General features: G+C 34.6%; 1 protein-coding gene across 8 annotated transcripts in view; it reads left to right on the top strand.

Moving 5' to 3' along the window:
• UNC79 (unc-79 homolog, NALCN channel complex subunit) overlaps window positions 1-20,861 on the top strand; it is a 257,982-nt gene that overhangs the window by 59,550 nt on the left and 177,571 nt on the right. For all 8 annotated transcript variants that reach the window (XM_082384436.1, XM_082384433.1, XM_082384434.1 and 5 more), the window contains exons 6-7: window positions 2,214-2,269; window positions 2,943-3,072. In XM_082384436.1, the coding sequence (XP_082240562.1) occupies window positions 2,214-2,269; window positions 2,943-3,072 (186 nt within the window). The remainder of the gene's footprint in view (window positions 1-2,213; window positions 2,270-2,942; window positions 3,073-20,861) is intronic.

Genomic DNA, 20,861 nt, shown 5'->3' with positions numbered 1-20,861 from the left:
AGGAAGTAAAACTGATAGGGTGTGGTGATGTATTGGATATGGTTGCATTCTGGCTTCTGAACTGGGTGCATGGTGGTTCCATTCACTGCAAAAAGAGCCACTGGAAGAGAAAGAGCAGGTTTCTAAGGGAAGATCATGAGGTCTACTTTGGACATGTTATGTTAGAAGTGTCTTTGAGACTTTTGAGAGGAGATGATATACCTTAGACTAATACAATGTCATATGTCAATTATATCTTAATAAAACTGTGGAAAAAAATCACACATAACCTCAGTAATAGTTCTACATATCCAAAACACAAAAATGCAAATAAATCAGGTTTCTTCAGAAAAAAGAGGTAATAGTAATTAGGAAGTTGTATTATGAACTCAGAACTGACTTCTGGGCTAGAAGTAATGAACTTTGAGCCCTCATGTAAGTGTCCAGTGCTATTCACTGAATTGCATATAGATGGTACCTGAAGTTGTACAGGCATACCTCCTGTTAGTGCACTTTGCTCTACTGTGCTTCACAGATATTGTGTTTTTTACAAATGGAAGTTTTGTGGCAACCCTGCATTGTCAGACAATGTTTAGCATTTTTTAGCAATGAAATATTTTAAAACTGAGGTGTGTACATTGGTTTTTAAGATATATTGCTATTGCACACTTAATAGACTACTTAATATATACTTTATGTTTATATAAAGTATACATTAATATACTTAATGTTTGTATAGTGCAAACATAACTGTTATATGCATGGAGAAACCAAAAAATTTGTATGATTCACGTTATTGCAGTATTTGCTTTCTTGCTGTGATTTGGAATGGAACCTGCAATATCTCTGAGATATTGCTGTATATGAGTGTGACGTTGCTTACAAGAGAGCATAGAATGAAAAGTGGATTTGACTTATGACCAGGCCTTCAGGAACTCCAACAGATACTGGCCAGTGGAAGAAGAAGTCTTAGAGATAGCTCCGCAGTATCAGGGGCCTGAGATGCCATCTTTGCGTTTCTCTTGAACTTCTCCTCATGTTTGCAAGATATGCCACAGTGGAGGTTATTATATTCTTACATAACTACTTCTAAAAACAGGTTTCAAAAATATATCCTATCAAATCCTATCAAAAATAGGATCAGTCACGGTAATCAGAGAAAGGTCTCCTGGTGTGCCTTTTTCCTTCTGTCAAAGAAGAAAAATGAGTTTCAGAAGCTCCTCAGCAGATTCTTTCTTAGGTCTTGCTGGCCAGCACTGAGTCACATGGCCATCCCTAGCTGCAACAGAATCTGGGAAATTGTCTTGCTTGGCAGTGTGTGTACTGGGAGCTGAACAAGGAAGAAAGGGTTGTTGATAGCAGTTGAGTAGCAACAACAGTGTCTGCCACAGGTAATAGGAGAGGGTCAGTCATGAAGTCAAGGAAAGAGGGTGGTCAGCAGTACTAAATGTTGCTGGAAGTCAAGTGGGAGGCAGACTGATAAATGTCCATAGAATTGAACGACATGGAGGTCATCGGTGACAAAAGGGAGACCTACTTCAGTGCCATGATAGGGTTGGCAGATAGATTAGGGAAGGTATAAAACGGGTATCTAACTAGGGTGAAAGTATCTTTATTCCTCAAGTAAACATAGGCAAATCAAAGAAGATTGCTGTTGTATAGCTTTTAAGGACTCCTCAACAAGATGGAGGTGGTGATAAAAGACTCCCATTCTAATCCATCAGTCTGTCACTTGCTATCTGTCCAACCTTGGGCAAGATAGGAAACTAAACCTCACTTTTTTTTTTTTTTTTTTAAAACCTCACTTTTTTAACTGCAACATGGTGGTTATGAGATACATAATACATAAAGCTCTTAGCTCAGTACGTGGCACATAATGAACGCTCAATAAATGTAAGCTTTTATTATGATCCTATTAGGCTATTTTTTTCCCCGTGTAGTACTTGATTACATTGATATAAGTTTATGTTATAAAAGTATGATTACTAGGGAGTTTTCTTAATATTTCCTTTGTTAAGATGAATAAAATACTTCTCAAGGATCTTGGAATAAAGCTTGATAAAGTCAAGGGCTTATATGATTTTTGAAAGGCATGAATATATGAAAATAAGTAATTTCTAATTTAATGATTAGGGTGAAAAGTCTAATATAATTTAGACTAATATAGTTTATTTTAAAGGATCTTTTGTCTGGTATTTACATTTCATGTTCAAATTATATTTTCTTCCTTACAGTATATCATTGTCAATTATTGGAATGCCTCATGAAATATAAACAAGAAGTCTGGAAAGTAAGTTTGGGGCCACATTAAACTCATAGTCACAAGTTCAATTTGTATAATACAGTAAAAATTGTTTGCATATTAAAACTATTGTTTAGATCAAATTTATTGATGTCTTATTATTTTGGTATGGTAGAACTTATAATCCTTTCCTTACAGGTTAATTATTTACCATTTAGAGCAGAAATGATACTTGAGGAACGCAGTGGCTTGACAGAAAATGTAATTGGATATATCTTATTCTTGAAATTTAGCAAATACTATATTATGTGACAGTTTTACTTGATTTGAAAGGTTGCTTGGGAAACTTTCTTCTTTCAAATAGGAGATGTGAATTATTAAGAAATATGTTTTAGGGAAATGTTTTTAAAAATGCAGTATTTGGCAAACCGGCTTTATGCTATTCTAAAATCTTTCACGTTATTCTGAGGAGAGAAGAATTTGTTAAAAGATAGTGTACATCTGAACACTACTGGGGGGCTTATTTACAGGATCCATAAAAATAATTAAAAAATATTATAATATGATTTAATCTGCAAAGCCCATCTGGATGATGAGATTCCAGGGAAATTAACCACCTCAATCTGTCCATTAGAATTTTCACTGCTTTGGTAATATTGAATGAGCTACCTTTATTTTTATTTGATGATGCTAGTGAAAATATGCTTCTTGTCTCCTTTAGGATCTTTTGTATGTGATAGCCTATGGGCCTTCACAGGTGAAACCTCCAGCTGTGCAAATGCTGTTCCATTACTGGCCCAATTTAAAACCTCCTGGGGCAATAAGCGAGTACAGGGGCTTACAGTACACAGGTAAGAGGAGAATAGCTCTGTGATGCCCCATCTTTATTTCTTCTGTGCCACATTTGCCTCACTTACTTGTATTTTTTAATCCTGCTAGATTAAATTTACTGTGCCTTTAGACATTGTCATAAATCGTTTCTGAAACTAGGTGGTATAAAAATAAGTTAATTAAAATTAATTTCAAAAGCTTTTATGACATCATAGCAAATCATGTTAAGTTCCAGTCCCATTTGCTGTACACCTGGCCTCTGGTCTTAACATTGCTAACGCTGATCACTGCAAAGGTATGAGCAGTTAGTAATGCTGCAGATTGGCTCAGATTTAGCAAAATCCCAAGTGGCTAATTCTGCTCTGTTGAGAAGGCTTGGAGTGCTTTCAACATTACCAGTTCAGGCATTAAATAAAAATTAAATGACCCTGAAAGCCTAGGTAGACATGAAGAGTCAACCATTGGTGAATACTGGTATAATTAATCACCAACAAGTAAACATTGAGTTTATTTATAAAGATATATATTTACCCAAAACCAAACAAACTAACCCTTAGGTAGTTTATGTTTATATGTTATAAAATCAAAGAAGCAATCTATGGCTAATGGAGTTTCTGATGCCCCTGACTACCCTTTCCCCCCACTTAATTGTATACATATTTTTCTGAAAATGGAAGAGATGGATATTTTGGCATAGCTTTTATTCAAGTTATTTTGGAGTTGTATACTGATATTCTGAGAAAGTACTTTTTTCTTGGCATCACTCATCTTTCCAAAGGTGATTTGAGGTAGTTCAGAGGGAATTTAACATAATTCAAGTGTCTGTTTTATGTTCCTGATTAAAGCCAAGTGTTAGAGGTATTGATGGTCCTTGGTGGGCTTATTCTAAACTCAGAACAAATAATATTGGCCTTAGTGGTAACAATAGTATTAATTGAAATGATGAAAGTAGAGAGTAGGTAAATTTAAAAAAGTGGAAATTGGTATCATTGATGTTTTATATCATTGCTAGTGGAGAATGTTTAAGCATTGCTGAGTGGATAATTTGAGTGTAAAAGCAAGAAGTTGGAAGCACTAATAAAATAAAAGGTGAAATGACGGAAATATTTGACACCAATCCCTTCCCAATAGATCCCTGAAATAAATGTTTATGTGATGTATGAATGGGTAACTAGTATCAAATGAAATTTATTCATTCGATAAATATTTGAAGAGTACTACAGGAAAGAGAAAGTATACTGCTAGGCACTATACTTTGTGTTGATGATAGAAGAACCGACACAACACTAGACCTCATGGAGCTTAATGCAGTCTAGATATGGAAATTCATTCATTTCCTCAACACATATTTATGGGGCATCCACTATTAGCCAGACATTATCCTAAGCACTGGCGATACAGTGGTAAAAAAAACAGGCTAAAACATTGATACGAACATTCCAGCTGTGGGGGAAAGACCAGGAAACTACCTGACAGTGTAATAAGCACTAAGGTAGAGCAAAATACAGAGAGCTGTGGGAACACAGAGGAAGGGCCTTTGAACTCACCCTGATGATGGGCAAATTTGGGGAGGGTTAAGTTGTCAAGGAAAGTTCTCAAGTGTGTGACATGTAAGCTGATGCCTGAAAGATATGCGCACGATAGATAGAGTCATAAGGGGAGTGAATCATGAACGGCTAAAATGTGAGTTTGAGGCAGAAGGAACTGCATGGGTTCAGACTTGGAGGCCGAAGATAGCATGATTGTATTTAGGAACTGGAAAAAGTCATATGCAGCCAGATAGTGGAGGGACAAGAGGAGAAAAGCCAGAGAGAAGCAGGAAGTCTGACAGGGCCTGTGAAATAGTGTGGATTTTATCCTAGCAGCAAAGTGAAAACCATGCACAGGTTTTAAATGGAGAAACCACATGATGAGATTTGCCTGTTCAGAGCATCCGAGAAGCCTGGCAAACTGACAGCCACTTCCATTTACCCCCGTGACCATATCCTCTTGGAAGGCCCAGCCAAACCTCTCTCCCCAGAATAGCTCAGCCTATGCTTACTGAGATCAGAAGAGACGCTCTCATCTTCTCTTGGCTTATCTGAACAAGATGTCTCTGTCTAAAGGCATTCATTCTCCAGTCCATTCTTTTACTCATACCTCCACACACTTCCATCCTTTCAGTGTGTCATTATGTGTCTGCTACCTGCCAGCCTCTGTCCAAGGCCCTGGGAAACAGCTCTCTTGGAACTCCCATGCTAGTCGACCATGGTGTTTTGTGCAGGAAACAAGAGATCATGGAAAAAAATTAATCATTCTGATCTATGTATTATTATTTATCCAGCACTGGCTGTCTGTCTGACGTCATTGTAGCTGCTTATTATCTCATTTAATACGTTAGCCTTCTAGTTGAACAAAATTTATGGACCAAGCGCCATATTGGGTTTTATAGACCTTTTTCTCAGTTAATTCTCACAAAAATCTTGAGAGGTAGTTTTCTTATTGCAATGTTATAGATGAAGTGTAGGACAGAGAGTTTAAGTAACAGCACTAAGTTCACACAGATAATAAAGGAGCACAGTTTGAATTTGATCCTAGATCATCTTAATTGAAAACCCACATTGTTCTGTTCAATTCAGTTCTGTAATTATACTTCAGCTGGAGCACTAGAAATTTTCTGCAATGCTTTCGACAATGAAATATGCACTAAAGGGTATCTTCGGTATTTAGATGGCATTAAAACCCTAAATATTCTCAATAAAAAAATTATGTGGAGATAGAATTTTATGGACTTGGAAGCTCAAAGATGAAATGCTTTCTTAGGGACCAACAACACTGTATGTCTTCCCAGTGATTTATTTCCTTTTTAAAAAGTAAATTTTATTTTTTATAAAAGGAAAATTTGCTTCTAGAAAAATTATAGAAATATGAAAGAAAGAAAAAATACTAACTAGAAATGACCATTATTAACATTTTGATATATTTCCCTCCAGTTTTTTTGATGAGCATTTTAAAATACAATAGAGGTCATATTGTATATAATTATACAAAGTTACCCCCCCTTACTATGACATTTTTCAAATACAGAAAAGTTTAAAGAGTAACACTATGAACACACATATAGCCACCTAAATTTAATAATTGTTAGTAATTCACCATAATTTTAACTATACATATATGTATTTAATTTATTTATTGCTCTTAAAGCATAATAACATGGGAATATTTACAGCTCATATGACGATGATGATCAAATAGTGAGGATTTGGTAATCTACAATGTTTGCTTCTTTTGAGTTTATTAGTATTTATCAACAACAAAAACTACCCCAATTGTTTTGGTCATTAAATACAAATTTTTTTTTTTTTAATATATTTGTAAGACTTTTTCTTTTTTAAAAAAATTTTTATTTATTTATTTATTTATGGCTGTGTTGGGTCTTCGTTTCTGTGCGTGGGCTTTCTCCAGTTGTGGCAAGCGGGGGCCACTCTTCATCACGGTGCGCGGGCCTCTCACTATTGTGGCCTCTCTTGTTGCAGAGCACAGGCTCCAGACGCACAGGCTCAGTAATTGTGGCTCACGGGCCCAGTTGCTCCGTGGCATGTGGGATTTTCCCAGACCAGGGCTCGAACCCGTGTCCCCTGCATTGGCAGGCAGATTCTCAACCACTGCGCCACCAGGGAAGCCCTACAAATCTTAAAGATACAAAAGTTACAAGTTTCTTGGGAATGAAATAGCCATTATATTGTTCTATAAAGCTCTGCTGTGGGGGAGAAAGAAATTATTTAGCAATTTTCTTGCTACAGTGTGGCAATAGTACATAATTTAGCCTTTGCTAGCAAAGATGAACACGAGTTATTGTGTAGTTTCCATCTGAATTAGAGGACAAAAATGTGGCACAAGATATACTTTTCGAAGACCAAGATTGTGGCAAAAGTAGATTGAGAATGACTTAAGATAGCACTACAAGGTTAAACTTTGGTCTAGTCTACCAGATATCTAACCCTACAGTAGTAGAGTTGGATTCTTGAGTTGTATACAAGTTAAAAATACAAGAAGGCCTACTAGTCCTTTTATGTCCTAACTTCCTCCTCATTGACTTCTTATTTATCTTTTTATTATATTGATTTTATGTCCACATAATTTAAAATGTTTTAAACCATTTTATTGGTGCATTATAGACATGTAAAAAAATACAAATTTTAAGTATATGTGGAACACCTCCCACCGTGTTTACTACCATGATTACCTTCTCCTTCTGTCCCACAGGTGACCACTAGCCTGACTTCTTTTTTTTTTGGAAAGGAAAGTTTGCTTTATTTTGGATGCCGGCACACAAGGGGGTTGGCGGGGGGACTCCTGTCCAAAGGCTGACTCCCTCCCTCCCCACCACCCCACCCTGCCAACAGTCAGCGGGCAAGAGCTTTTATAGACGGAGGGAGGGGGCTACATGCAGAAACAGCAGAGTCAGCTGTTGACAGTCATCTTGAAATTGGTCATTGGTGGTCTGACCAGCATCATCTTGATTGTCTTAAGTACAGTTAATCTTCAGTTCCGGGGTTGGTTTGTTCCCATTTCTCTGATAGCCTGACTTCTAACATCAGAGATTATTCTTGCTTAGTTTTTAATTTTATGTAAATGGAATCACACATTATTTGTGTGTGTGTGCCAGTGTGTCTGTGTGTGTGTGATTTATCTGTGGGTTGAGCATAACTGTGCTTTGTTCATTTTTATTGCTATATAGATATATATATATCTCTCAATATTTTACCAAATGTATGTACCACAGTTTATGTATCCATTTTACTATTAATGGATATTTGGGTTGTTCACACTTTTTGGCTCTTACAAATAATGCTGCCATGAACATCCTTCCACATATCTTTTGATACACACATGAACACATGTCTGCTAGATATATGCCTAGGGTAGAATTATTGGATCAGAGGGTATGAATCTATCCAGTTTTAATGGATAATGGCAAACAGTTTTCCAAAGGCTGTAATGGTTGTACTAGTTTGTACTACCATTAGTAGTGTATGAGAGTTCTTTTTGTCTATATTTCACATTTTGAGCAATACTTAATTTTATTTGTTTTCAAAATTGTAGTCATTTTCGAGGATTTGTAGAAGTATCTTATTGTGCTTATAGTTTGTGTTTCCCTGATTACTAATGAAGTTGAACACTTTTTCATATATTTATTGGCCATTTGGATATCCTCTTTATATAATCTTTGTCAGTTATATATGTTACAAATATCTTTTCTTATTTTTTCTCTCTCTTAATGATGACTTTTGATTAACTGAGCTCCTTATTTTTAATGTAATCAATTAGCAATCTTTTTCATTATATAAAGTGCTTTTTATATCCTAGGAAAATCTTTCCCTACTCCAAAATTATGACAATATTCTTCATTATCTTACAGAATATTTGTTTTTTACGTTTTACATTTAGATGTATCTGGGACTAATTTTCCTGTATGGTGTGAGGTAAGGGACAATTTTTTTTGTCCTCTTATGGATAGCCAGTCGACTCAACATCATTTATTGAAACTATTGTCCTTTTATTACTGCTCTGTTGTACCATTTTTGTCATAAATCAGGTGTCTATTTGAGGATGGCTCTGTCTGTGGATTCTTTATTTAGTTCTATTTGTGTATTTTTCCTTTTCACAATGCTACACTGTCTGAATTAACGTACATTAATAATAAAATTTTATATCCTTCAGTGCAAGTCTTTCTACCTTGTTGTAATTGTTGATCTCTTGCTTGTCTCCCCTGCTTTCTCTTCTTCCTGTTCTTTCTTCTTCTCTTCCTCCTTCAAGGGTATTCCTAGCTATTTGCTAAGTTGAAGAGTTTGTCAAGTTAAACACACACAAACATATACCTAAACAACTAGGATTTGATTGATAATTGCCTTGAATCTATAGATCACTTTGGGGAACTGACATCTTTGTAATATTGAATCTTCTAGTCCATGTACATAGTATCTCTCTTCATTTATTTAGGCTTTCTTTAGTTTCCCTCAATGCTGTTTTGTAGTTTTCTGTGTAGATGTCTTGCCTATGTCTCATGTAGTGTGTTGTTAGGTATTTATTTATTTATTTTGATGTTATTGTCAATGATATATCTTTTAGAAATTACATTTTCTAACTCTTTTTGCTAGTATATAGACATGCAATTAATTCTAGTATATTGATCTTATATCCAGCAACCTTGATAAATCACTTTTTAATTCTAATAATGAACCTGTAGTTTTGTTTTTTAAAAATTTTTCATGTGTGCAATTATATTATTGTTGAATGATAACAGTTTAATGTCTCCTTTTCAGTCCTTAAGGCTTTTATGTCTCTTGCCTTGTTGTATGGGCTAAAACCTCCTGTGCTATGCTGAGTTCTAAGTTCCTTCATGGTTTCCTCTTTGACCCATGGGTCATTTAGAAGGATGATGATTAATTTCTAATCATATGGGGATTTTCATAGTGAAGTTTTATATTGATTTATAGCTTGATTCCTCTATAGTCAGACAACGTACTTTGTATTATTTCATTCCTCTGAGAATTTTAACACTTTCTTTAGGGCTGAGCTTATGGTCATTTTTGTAAACATGCCTGTGTACTTAAAAAGAACTTGTATTTGGCAGTTGTTTGATACTGTGTTCTATATAAATATATCAATTAAATAAAATTTGTTAATTCTGTAGTTCAAATATTCTATATTCTTATTGCATTTTTGTATATTTCTTCCATCAGTTACTAAGAGTAGAATGTTAAACTCTCCCACTGATGATTGTGGATTTGTGTATTTCTCCTTGTAGTTCTGTCAGTATTTGCTGTATAAATTTGGAGACTGTTTTGTTAGGTGTGGACAAATTTAGAATACACTATCTTCCTGGTGAATTGAAACTTTTACCATTATGAAATACATGACTTTATTTCTAATAATGCTTTTTTAAATATTAAAATCTACTTTGTTTTATTCTAATATAGCTACATCAGCTTTCATGAGTGTGTGTGTAGTATAAATTTTCCCACCCTTTTGTTTTCAGCTTTTTAAGATTTGTATATTTATTTCATGTGTGTCTTGTAAGTTCTGTTTTTTAAACTCAGTTTTCACGATCTTTGTCTTTTAATTGAAACAGTCCATACATATGCAATGTAATTACTAGGATATTTGATTTTAAATCCACCATTTTCTATTTCTCCTGCCTTTTGTGTTCTCTTTTTTCTCTTTTTGCCTATTTTGCACTAATTGAGTATATTTAAATATCTCATCTTTGTCCTGGTGAGTTATTCATTTTAAACATTAATTTTAAACATTACCCTAGAGATTACAGTAGTCCCCCCTTATCCATGGTTTTGCTTTCCATGGTTTTGGCTACCCACGGTCAACTGCAGTCCGAAAATATTAAATGGAAAATTTCAGAAATAATTCATAAGTTTAAAATCGTGTGCTGTGTTGAATGGTATGGTGAAATCTCACACCCTCCTGCAGTGTCCCACCTGGGGCTCCCAACCATAGACATCATATTCTCCTGACATCCAGTCATCAGCATCATCATGGCTTGATGATCCAGGATCACCCCAAGCGGAAGATCCATCTTCTGATGTATTGTCAGAAGGTCAACAGTAGTCTAACACTACAACACAATTCCTACGTCATTCATCTCAATTCATCTCATCATGTAGGCATTTTAATCTCACATTATCTTAAGAAGGGTGAGTACAGTGCAATAAGATATTTTGAGAGGGAGAGACCACATTCACATAACTTTTATTACAGTATATTGTTATAATTGTTCTACTTCATTATTAGTTATTATTGTTAATCTTTTATTGTGCCTAATTTTTTTTTAACAAATTTATTTTATTTATTTATTTATTTTTGGCTGCTTTGGGTCTTCGTTGCTGCATGCGGCCTTTCCTAGTTGCAGCGAGCAGGGGCTACTCTTCATTGCGGTGTGCAGGCTTCTCATTGCAGTGGCTTCTCTTGTGGTGCACGGGCTCTAGGCGTGCAGCACACGGGCTCAGTAGTTGTGGCTCACGGGTTCTAGAGCAGAGCCTCAGTAGTTGTGGCGCATGGGCTTAGTTGCTCCGTGGCATGTGGGATCTTCCCGGACCAGGGATCGAACCTGTGTCCCCTGCATCGGCAAGCGGATTCTCAATCACTGTGCCACGAGGGAAACCCTGTGCCTAATTTATAAATTAAACTTGATCACAGATATATATGTATAGGAAAATCATATTATACACAGGGTTCAGTAGTATCCATGGCTTCAGGCATCTGCTGGGGGTCTTGGAACGTATCCCTCATAGATAAGGGCGGGGGAGTGGATTACCATACACCATGCATTTTTGACTTGTCAGTGTCCAGTATAAAATAGTACTTTTACCTTTTTCTGTAAAATGGCAGAAGTTTTTAACTTCTTTTATGCACTCTTGACCTTCATGCTATGCTGTTATGCTCTTTCTATTTTTAATAATTACACAAAACATAATTATTATTGTTCTTTGCAGTCAGTATTCGTTAGATTTTTTCTTGCTCTTTTCACTTTTTATATTTGTAAGCTCCCATCTAGGATTTAATTTTTTTCCTTAATAATATCCTTCTATGTTTCCTTTAGTGCCTTTCTACTGGGGATGCATTTTCTCAGTTAGTGTTTGTCTGAAAATGTCTTTGTTTTGGCTTGATTTCTTAAAGATATTTTCTCAGTGTATAGAATTCTAGATTGGCATTTTCTTTCAGTACTTTGGAGGTATTTAATGATCTTTTTGTTTTCATTATTTCTGTTGAGCTGTCAGTTTTTGCTCTTTTTTAAATTGAAGTATAGTTGATTTACAATACTGTGTTAGTTTCAGGTGTACAGCAAAATGATTCCGTTTCATATATATATATGTATATGCATACATATATATATATTCTTTTTCAGATTCTTTTCCATTATAGGTTATTACAAGATAATTAATATAGTCCCCTGTGCTATACAGTAAATCCTTGTTGTTTATCTATTTTGTATATAGTAATGTGTATCTGTTCATCCCATCCTCCTAATTTATCCCTCCCCCACCTTTCCCCTTTGGTAACCATAAGTTTGTTTTCTATGTCTGTGAGTCTGTTTCTGTTTTGTAAATATGTTCATTTATGCTGTTTTTTAGATTCCATGTGTAAGTGATAGCATATAATATTTGTCTTTCTCTGTCTGACTTACTTCACTTAGTATGATAATCTCTAGGTCCATCCATGTTGCTGCAAATGGTAATATTTCATTCTTTTTTATGACTAATATTCCATTGTATATATATACCACATCTTTATCCATTCATCTGTTGATGGACACTTAGATTGCTTCCATGTCTTGGCTATTATAAATAGTGCTTCTATGAACATTTTGGTGCATGTATCTTTCCAAATTAGGGTTTTTGTTTTTTCTGGATATATGCCCAGGAGTAGGATTGCTGGATCATACGGTAACTCTATTTTTAGTTCTTTAAGGAACCTCCATACTGTTTTCCATAGTGGCTGTACTAATTTACATTCCCACCAACAGTGTAGGAGGGTTCCCTTTTCGCCACACCCTCTCCAGCATTTTTTATCTGTAGACTTTTCAATGATGGCCATTGTGACTGGTGTGAGGTGATACCTCATTGTAGTTTTGATTTGCATTTCTCTAATTTTAGCGATGTTGAGCACCTTTTCATGTGCCTGTTGGCCATCTGTATGTCTTCTTTGGAGAAATGTCTATTTAGGTCTTCTGCCCATTTTTTGATTGGGTTGTTTTTTTTTTTATTGAGCTGTATGAGCTGTTTGTGTATTTTGGAAATTAAGCCCTTGTCAGTCGCTTCATTTGCAAATAATTTCTCCCATTCTGTAGATTCTCTTTTCATTCTATTTATGGTTTCTTTCGTTGTGCAAAAGCTTATAAGTTTGATTAGGTCCCATTTGCTTTTGTTTTCTTTTCTTTCTTTTGCCTTGGAAGATTGATTTAAGAAAATATTGCTACAATTTATGTCAGAGAATGTTTTGCCTATCTTCTCTTCCAGGAGTTTTATGGTGTCATGTCTTATATTTAAGTCTTTAAGCCATTTTGAGTTTATTTTTTTGTATGGTATGAGGGAGTGTTCTAACTTCACTGATTTACATGTGGCTGTTCAGCCTTCCCAACACCACTTGCTGAAGAGACTGTCTTTTCTCCATTGCCTCCTTTGTGGAAGATTAATTGACCGTAGGTGTTTGGGTTTATTTCTGGCCTCTCTATTCTGTTCCAGTGACCTATATGTCTGTTTTTGTGCCAACATTTGTGCCAACACAATGCTGTTTTGATCACTGTAGCTTTGTAGTATTGTCTGAAGTCTGGAAGGGTTATGCCTCCAGCTTTTTTATTTTTCCTCAGGATTGCTTTGGCAATTCTGGGTCTTTTGTGGTTCCATATAAATTTTAGGATTATTTCTTCTAGTTCTGTGAAAAATGTCATGGGTAATTTGATAGGGTTCACATTAAATCTGTAAATTGCTTTGGGTAGTATGGCCATTTTAACTATATTCATTCTTCCAATCCAGGAGCATGGGATATCTTTCCATTTCCTTGAATCATCTTCAATTTTCTTTATCAATGTTTTACAGTTCTCAGTGTATAAGTCTTACACTTGCTTGGTTAGATTTACTCCTAGGTGGGTTTTTTTTGGATGAGATTTAAATGGGTTTTTAAAAAAGCTTTCTCTTTCTGATATTTCATTGCTAATGTAAAGAAATGCAACAGATTTCTGTATGTTAATCTTGTATCCTGCTACCTTGCTGAATTCATTTATCAGTTCTAATAGTTTTTGTGTTGACTCTTTAGGGTTTTCTGTTTAGAGTATCATGTTGTCTGCATATAATGACAATTTTACCTCTTCCCTTCTGATTTGGATACCTTTTATTTCTTTTTCTTGTTTGATTGCTATGGCTAGGACTTCTAATACTATGTTGAATAGAGTGGTGAGAGTGGACATCCTTGTCTCGTTCCAGAATTTGGTAAGAAGTCTTATAGCTTTTCACCACTGAGTATTATGTTGGCTGTGGATTTGTCATAAATGGTTTTTATTATGTTGAGATATGTTCCCTCTATACTCACTTTGGGGAGAGTTTTTATCATGAATGGAAGTTGAGTTTTATCCAATGCATTTTCTGCATCTATTGAGATGATCATGTGGTTTTTGTCTTTTGTTGATGTGGTGTATCACACTGATTGATTTGCATATATTGAATCATCCTTGAGACCCTGGGATGAATCCAACTTGATCATGTTGTATGATCCTTTTTATATGTTCTCGGATTCAGTTTGCAAATACTTTGTTGAGGATTTTTGTATCTTTATTCGTCAAAGATATTGACCTGTAATTTTCTTTTTTGGTAGTGTCTTTGTCTTGTTTTGGTATCAGAGTGATGGTGGATTCATAGAGTGACTTTGGGAGTGTTCCCTCATCTTCATTCTTTTGGGAGAGTTTGAGAAGGATAGGTGTAAGTTCTCCTTTGTATGTTTGATAGAATTCCCCAATGAAACCATCTGGTCCTGGACTTTTGTTAGCAGGGATTTTTAAAAAAAATTACAGATTCTATTTCACTTCTTGTGATTGGTCTTTTCAAATTATCTGTTTCTTCTTGATTCAGTTTTAGCAGGCTGTATGTTTCTACAAACTTGTCCGTTTCTTCTAGGTTTTCTATTTTATTGGCATATAACTGTTCATAGTATTTTCTTATGATTTCTTATTTTGTATTTCTGTGGTATTGGTTGTTATTTCTCCTCTTTCTTTTCTTATTTTGTTTATTTGGGTCATCTCTCTTTTCTTCTTGGTAAGCTTGGCCAGAGGTTTGTTGATTTTATTTATACTTTCAAAAAACTACCTCTTGGTTTTATTGATTTTTTTCTATTTTTTTTTAAATCTCTATTTTATTTATTTCCTCTCTGATCTTTATTATTTTCTCTCTGATCTTTATTATTTCCTTCCTTCTGCTGACGTTAGGTTTTGTTTTTTCTTCTTTTTCTAATTCTTTTAGGTGGTGGGTTAGGTTGTTTATTTGGGATTTTTCTTGTTTTTGGGGAAGGCCTGTAATGCTATAAACTTCCTTCTTAGGACTGCTTTTGCTGCATCCCATAGATTTTTTCTTTTAATTTTAAAAATTTTATTGAAGTATAGTTGATTTACAATGTTGTGTTAATTTCTGCTGTACAGTAAAATGATTCAGTTATACATATAAATATATATATATATATATATATATATATATATAGATCTTTTTTTTCTTTTGTTGCATCCCATAGATTTTGTATGGTTGTGTTTTCATTGTTGTTTTTCTCAAGGTATTTTTAAAATTTCCTCTTTGATTCCATTGTTGACCCATCGGTTTTTTAGTAGCAGGTTGTTTAGTCTCCATGTGATCATTTTTTCTCATTTCCCTTTCTGTGGTTGATTTCTATTTTCATGCCAAGTTGTTGCCCTTTTGAAGGTTAAACTGCCTTCTTTTTTTCTTTTGAAAATTGATCTCTTTTTTTTTCTGTTTGATTGAAATTTTCTTTTTTTCCAGTTTTATTGAGAAATAATTAACATGTCACTGTATAAGTTTAAGGTGTACAGCATGATTGTTTGAGTTGTATATATTGTGAAACTATTATTGCAGTAAGTTTAACTAGTATCCATCATCTCATATATCAACACAAAGAAAAGAAAGACAGGAAAAAAATTTTTTCTCCTTGTGATGAGAAATCAGGATTTACTCTCTTAACAACTTTCTTATATATCATACAACAGTGTTAACTATAATCATCATGTTGTACCTTACACCCATAGTACTTATTTTATAACTGGAAATTTGTACTCACAACTTCTTTATCTATTTATCCATTGATGGACACTTAGGTTGCTTCCATGTCGTGGCTATTGTCATAATGCTGCTGTGAACATGGGGGTTCAGATATCTTTTCAAGTTAGTATTTTTGTCTCCTTTGGATATATTTCCAGAAGTGGAAATGGTAGTTCTATTTTTAATTTTTTGAGTGTTCCTTTTACTGTTTTCCATAGTGGCTGCACTAATTTACAATAGTGCACGAGGGTTCCCTTTTCATTACATCCATGTCAGCATTTGTTATCTCTTGTCTTTTTGATGCTGGTCATTCTAACAGGTGTGAGGTAGTATCTCATTGTGTGTTTTTTTTTTTAATAGATCTTTATTGGAGTATAATTGCTTCACAATACTGTGTTAGTTTCTGTTGTACAACAAAGTGAATCAGCCATATGCATACATATAGTGAATCAGCCATATGCATACATATATCCCCATGTCCCCTCCCTCTTGAACCTCCCTCCCACCCTCCCTCTCCCACCTAAGTCATCACAAAGCACAGAGCTGATCTCCCTGTGCTATGCTGCTGCTTCCCACTAGCTAACCATTTTATATTCGGTAGTGTATATATGTTGATGCTACTCTCACTTCGCCCCAGCTTCCCCCTCCCCCACCATGTCCTCAAGTCCCCTTGTGGTTTTAATTTGCATTTCCCTAATGACTAGTGATGTTGGGCACCTTTTCATGTACCTGTTGGCCTTTTGTATATCTTCTTTGGAAAAATATCTATTTAGGTCTTTTGCCCATTTTTAAATTGTTTTCCTCTTCTTTTTTGCTATTGAGCTGTATGAGTTCTTTATATATTTTGGATATTAACCCCTTATTGGATATATGGTTTACAAATGTTTATTCTCATTCCATAGGTTGTTTTTCACTTTGTTGAAGGTTTCTTTTGCTGTGCAGAAGCTTTTTAGTTTGGTGTAGTCCCACTTGTTTATTTTTGATTTTGTTGCTTATGCTTTAGGTGTCATATCCAAAAAATGATTACCAAACCCATGTCAACGAGCTTTATTCCTATGTTTTCTTCTAGGATTTTCATGGTTTCAGGTCTTACAGTTAAGTCTTTAATCCATTTCAAGTTAATTTTTGTGAGTAGTGTAAGATAGGGAACCAGTTTCATTCTTTTACATGTGAATATCCACTTATCCTAGCACTACTTATTGAAGAAACTGTCTTTTCTCCATTTGAGTACTCTTGGCTCCCTTTGTCAAATATTAATTGACCATATATGCTTGGGTTTATTTCTGGGCTCTCAGTTCTATTCCATTGGTTGTATGTCTGTTTCTATGCTGGTACCATACTGTTTTGATTACTATAGCTTTATAGTATAACCTGAAATCAGGGAATGTGATGCCTCCTGCTTTGTTCTTTTACAGAATTTCTTTGGCTGTTTGAGGTCTTTTGTGGCTCCATATAAATTTTAGGAGTGTTTTTTACATCCATAAAATATGCCATTGTAATATTGATAGAATTGCATTGAATCTATAGATGACTTTTGGGAGTATTGAAATTTTAACAATATTAATTCTTCCAGTTCATTAACATGGGACGCCTTTCCATTTATTTGTGTCTTTGATTTCTTTCATCAATGTCTTGTAGTTTTCACACTAGAGATCTTTCACCTTCTTGGTTAAGTTTATTCTAAGTATTTTATAGTTTTTGATGCTATTGTAAATGAAATTGATTTATCTCTTTTTCATAAAATGCATTGTTAGTATATAGAAATGCTACTGATTTTTGTATCTTAATTTTGTATCCTGCACCTTTACTGAATTCATTGATCTAACAGTTTTCTTGTTGGGTCTTTAGGATTTTATATATATAAAATAATGTCATCTGCAAATAGAGACAGGTTTATGTCTTCCTTTACAATTCTCATACCTTTTATTTCTTTTTCTTGCCTGATTGCTCTAGCTGGGACTTTCAGTACTATGTTGAATAAGAGTGTTGAGAGTGGGTAATTTGTCTTGTTCCTGATCTTGGAGGAAAAGCTTTCAACCTTCCACCATTGAGTATGATGTTAGCCATGGGCTTGTTATATATGGCCTTTATTATGTTGAGATATTTTCCTTCTATGCTTAATTTGTTAAGAGTTTTTATCATGAATTTTGAGTTTTATCATATGCTTTTCCTGCATTTGTTGAAGTAATCATATGATTCTTTTCTTTCATTCTAATAATGTAATGTATCATATTTATTGATTTGTGTATGTTGAACTATTTTTGCATTCCACAGATAAATCTCGCTTGACCATTGTGAATGGTCCTTTTCATGTGCTGCTGAATTCATTTGCTAGTATTTTATTGAGAATTTTTGTATCTATATTCATCAGGGATATTGACCTTTAGTTTTTTAGTAGTGACCTATCTGTGGTCTCCTGAATATCTGGTGTGTTCACCAAAGTTCCTCACTTTGGCTACCTTGGAAATACAGTGCATGTCTAGCACAATGTGACCTATAAAATCTCTGTTCAGCTTTCAACCATTAAGTATGTGTTCTCTGCTAGTGCTTGTAAAGTTTTGCTGTGAGACCATGCAGTTTAGGATTAGGCCAAGGACCTGAGGAGCATCCTTACACAGATTTATGGGACCTCTTCTCTGGCACTCCCTGCTGTTCTCACTTTACTCACAAATTCCAGTTGCATTAGCACTTCTTCACTCTGATGTTTCCTCTACCCAGTGAAAATGCTAATTACTAATTGGGCTTCACTTCTCTTTGCTGCAGTTTGCAAGTGTTCCCAGGCAGAAAACCAAGGTGAATGTAGAACTTAATTTGTGTGCTCCTCTCTTTTCAGAGGATTGCAACCTTGTGTTAAAATCTGTGCCCAGTGTTGGAAACGAGTTGCTTCATACATTTTGTCCAGTTGAAGGATAAGTCCAATACATTCTTAAAACATCATGGCTGTAACTGGAAGTTCTCTTATTTCTTCAACAATGGCATATACCGTATTCTCATCCTTCTTTCTGGAATTCCAATGACACATATGTTACATCTTTTCTCCCATGTCTTCTATGAATATTTTTTCGTATTCTCCTCTCTCATTTCATCTTTCTATGCTTCATTCTGAATCTTTTTGTCTGACTTTTCTTCCTCATCATTAACTGTTAACTTCCCAAATGTATTCTTAATTTTGTTAATTGTATTTTTAAGTTCTAGATTTCCATTTGGTTCTTTAAAAATTCCAATATCTGATTATATTCTCTAACTGTCTCTTACTTTATAGAATATATTAAGCATAGTTATTTTAAAGTCTTTTCCTGATAACTCTATATTCCGGATCTCTGGAGATTCTGATTCTATTGTCATTTCTTTTTTTTTTCTTGTCTTCTTATTTGTATTTTTTAAAATAATTGTGTGCAAGATATTAGATAGAAAAACTATAGAGTTAATTTGAGGTTTAGGATTAAGTTATGTTTCTTCAGAGAGTATTTGTGTGTTTGCTTCTGGCAGGAGGCTGTAGACATTGGTAACCCAGGTCACTTTAATGCAGCTCAGAAAAAAAATCTGTGGTCAATTCTTGAGATGATTTGAAGCTGGTTTTCAGTCCCTGTGAGGGTTGGTCTATTTCTGGTTCCTCTTTACTCCTAGGGTGTGGCCTTTTGGGACCTCTACCCACAGCACAGGGAGATTTTTAGGTTTCCCATTCCTTGGTAGTCACCCAATTCCAAATTTAGTTCCCCTATTTCAGAGAGTCTGTTGAAATCTGCTCATCTTGTGGAATTGGCAGAAAGAGAAATAGGCAAAGGAGAAAGAGTGGCCTCAAATGCCAGGCCTAGCTTTTGGCAATCCCATTTTCTTTTGGATCATGGCCCCATAATTCTCCCATACAATTCTCTGGGTTTTTGTTTGTTTATTTGCTTTTGCATTTAATCTTGTCTGGTTTTCTAATTGTTCTCATTAGGAGAACTGACTTGAATTTATTTGTCTATTGTTTCTGGAGAAATGGAACCCAGACTTTTTTTTTATGTAATATTTTCAATGGTGGAATGTAGGTCATATATATTTTTTGAGGTCAGGCATATTTAAGAATGTCTTTCTATTTCTTCACACATGAAAGAAGCCTCTGCCTCACTGTGAAAAATATGTAAAAATTGCTTCATAGTTTTCTGGCATTTCAGAATTATAGAAGACAAATCTTAGACCAGTGATTTTTATCTGTTACAGGAGTTAACCTTTGTTGTTCTTAATTCTTGGAGCCTTATCTATTTATTTAAAAAAAACTTTTCTTAAATATTTCTATATAAGTATCTTTTCATTAATTTCTATAATGTGAAGAACACTTTCAATCTGCAAATTCAGGTCCTTTTTTCAGGAAGTTTCCCATTAATGAAATTTTAAATTATTGCTTTCTTCAAATTGTCTTGGTTTATTCCTCAGGAACACCTGTAATTCATAGGTCATGTTTTCATTTTCTGTGCTGTGTAGCTGTTAATAGCCACTATTTTCCATACATTTATCTTTTCCTCTATATTCTTAGCTTTTCAGGTTGGTTTACTCTATAACTTACTTGATTTTTCCCCCAAATCAGCTCTATTTATTGCACTGAATGAGGGTCTCTAATTTTGCTATCTCATTTTTAGTTTAATTACATTTATCATGTCTTTTATCTAACTCTATTTTTATCTCATTCTGTTAGTGTCCTATGTCACCCTGAATTTCTGTGACTGTCTACTCCTGTTTTTATAGAGGTCTTATGTTCTTGCTTCATGTTGCAGATGCCACACACTTTCCTAAAATCTTTTGATTCATTGACTAGATAATTTTCAGACAAATGTTTTCTCTCAGGTTTCAGTATACTATTTCATTTCCTTTGAAGTATACATTTGGTTGGTCCTTCATTTTTTAAAAAAATCAATTTTTTTGAGATATAATTTTCGTGCAATAAAATAACTCATTTTAAGCACAGTTTGATAACTTTTGACAAATGTATACACTAATGGAACCAAAGCTGTAATCAA

The sequence above is a fragment of the Balaenoptera borealis genome (genome assembly GCF_965194805.1).
Source record: "Balaenoptera borealis genome assembly, chromosome: 3".
Classification (NCBI taxonomy): domain Eukaryota; kingdom Metazoa; phylum Chordata; class Mammalia; order Artiodactyla; family Balaenopteridae; genus Balaenoptera; species Balaenoptera borealis.
The sequence above is the reverse complement of the archived record's forward strand: the minus strand, read 5'-3'. Positions and strand labels throughout refer to the sequence as shown.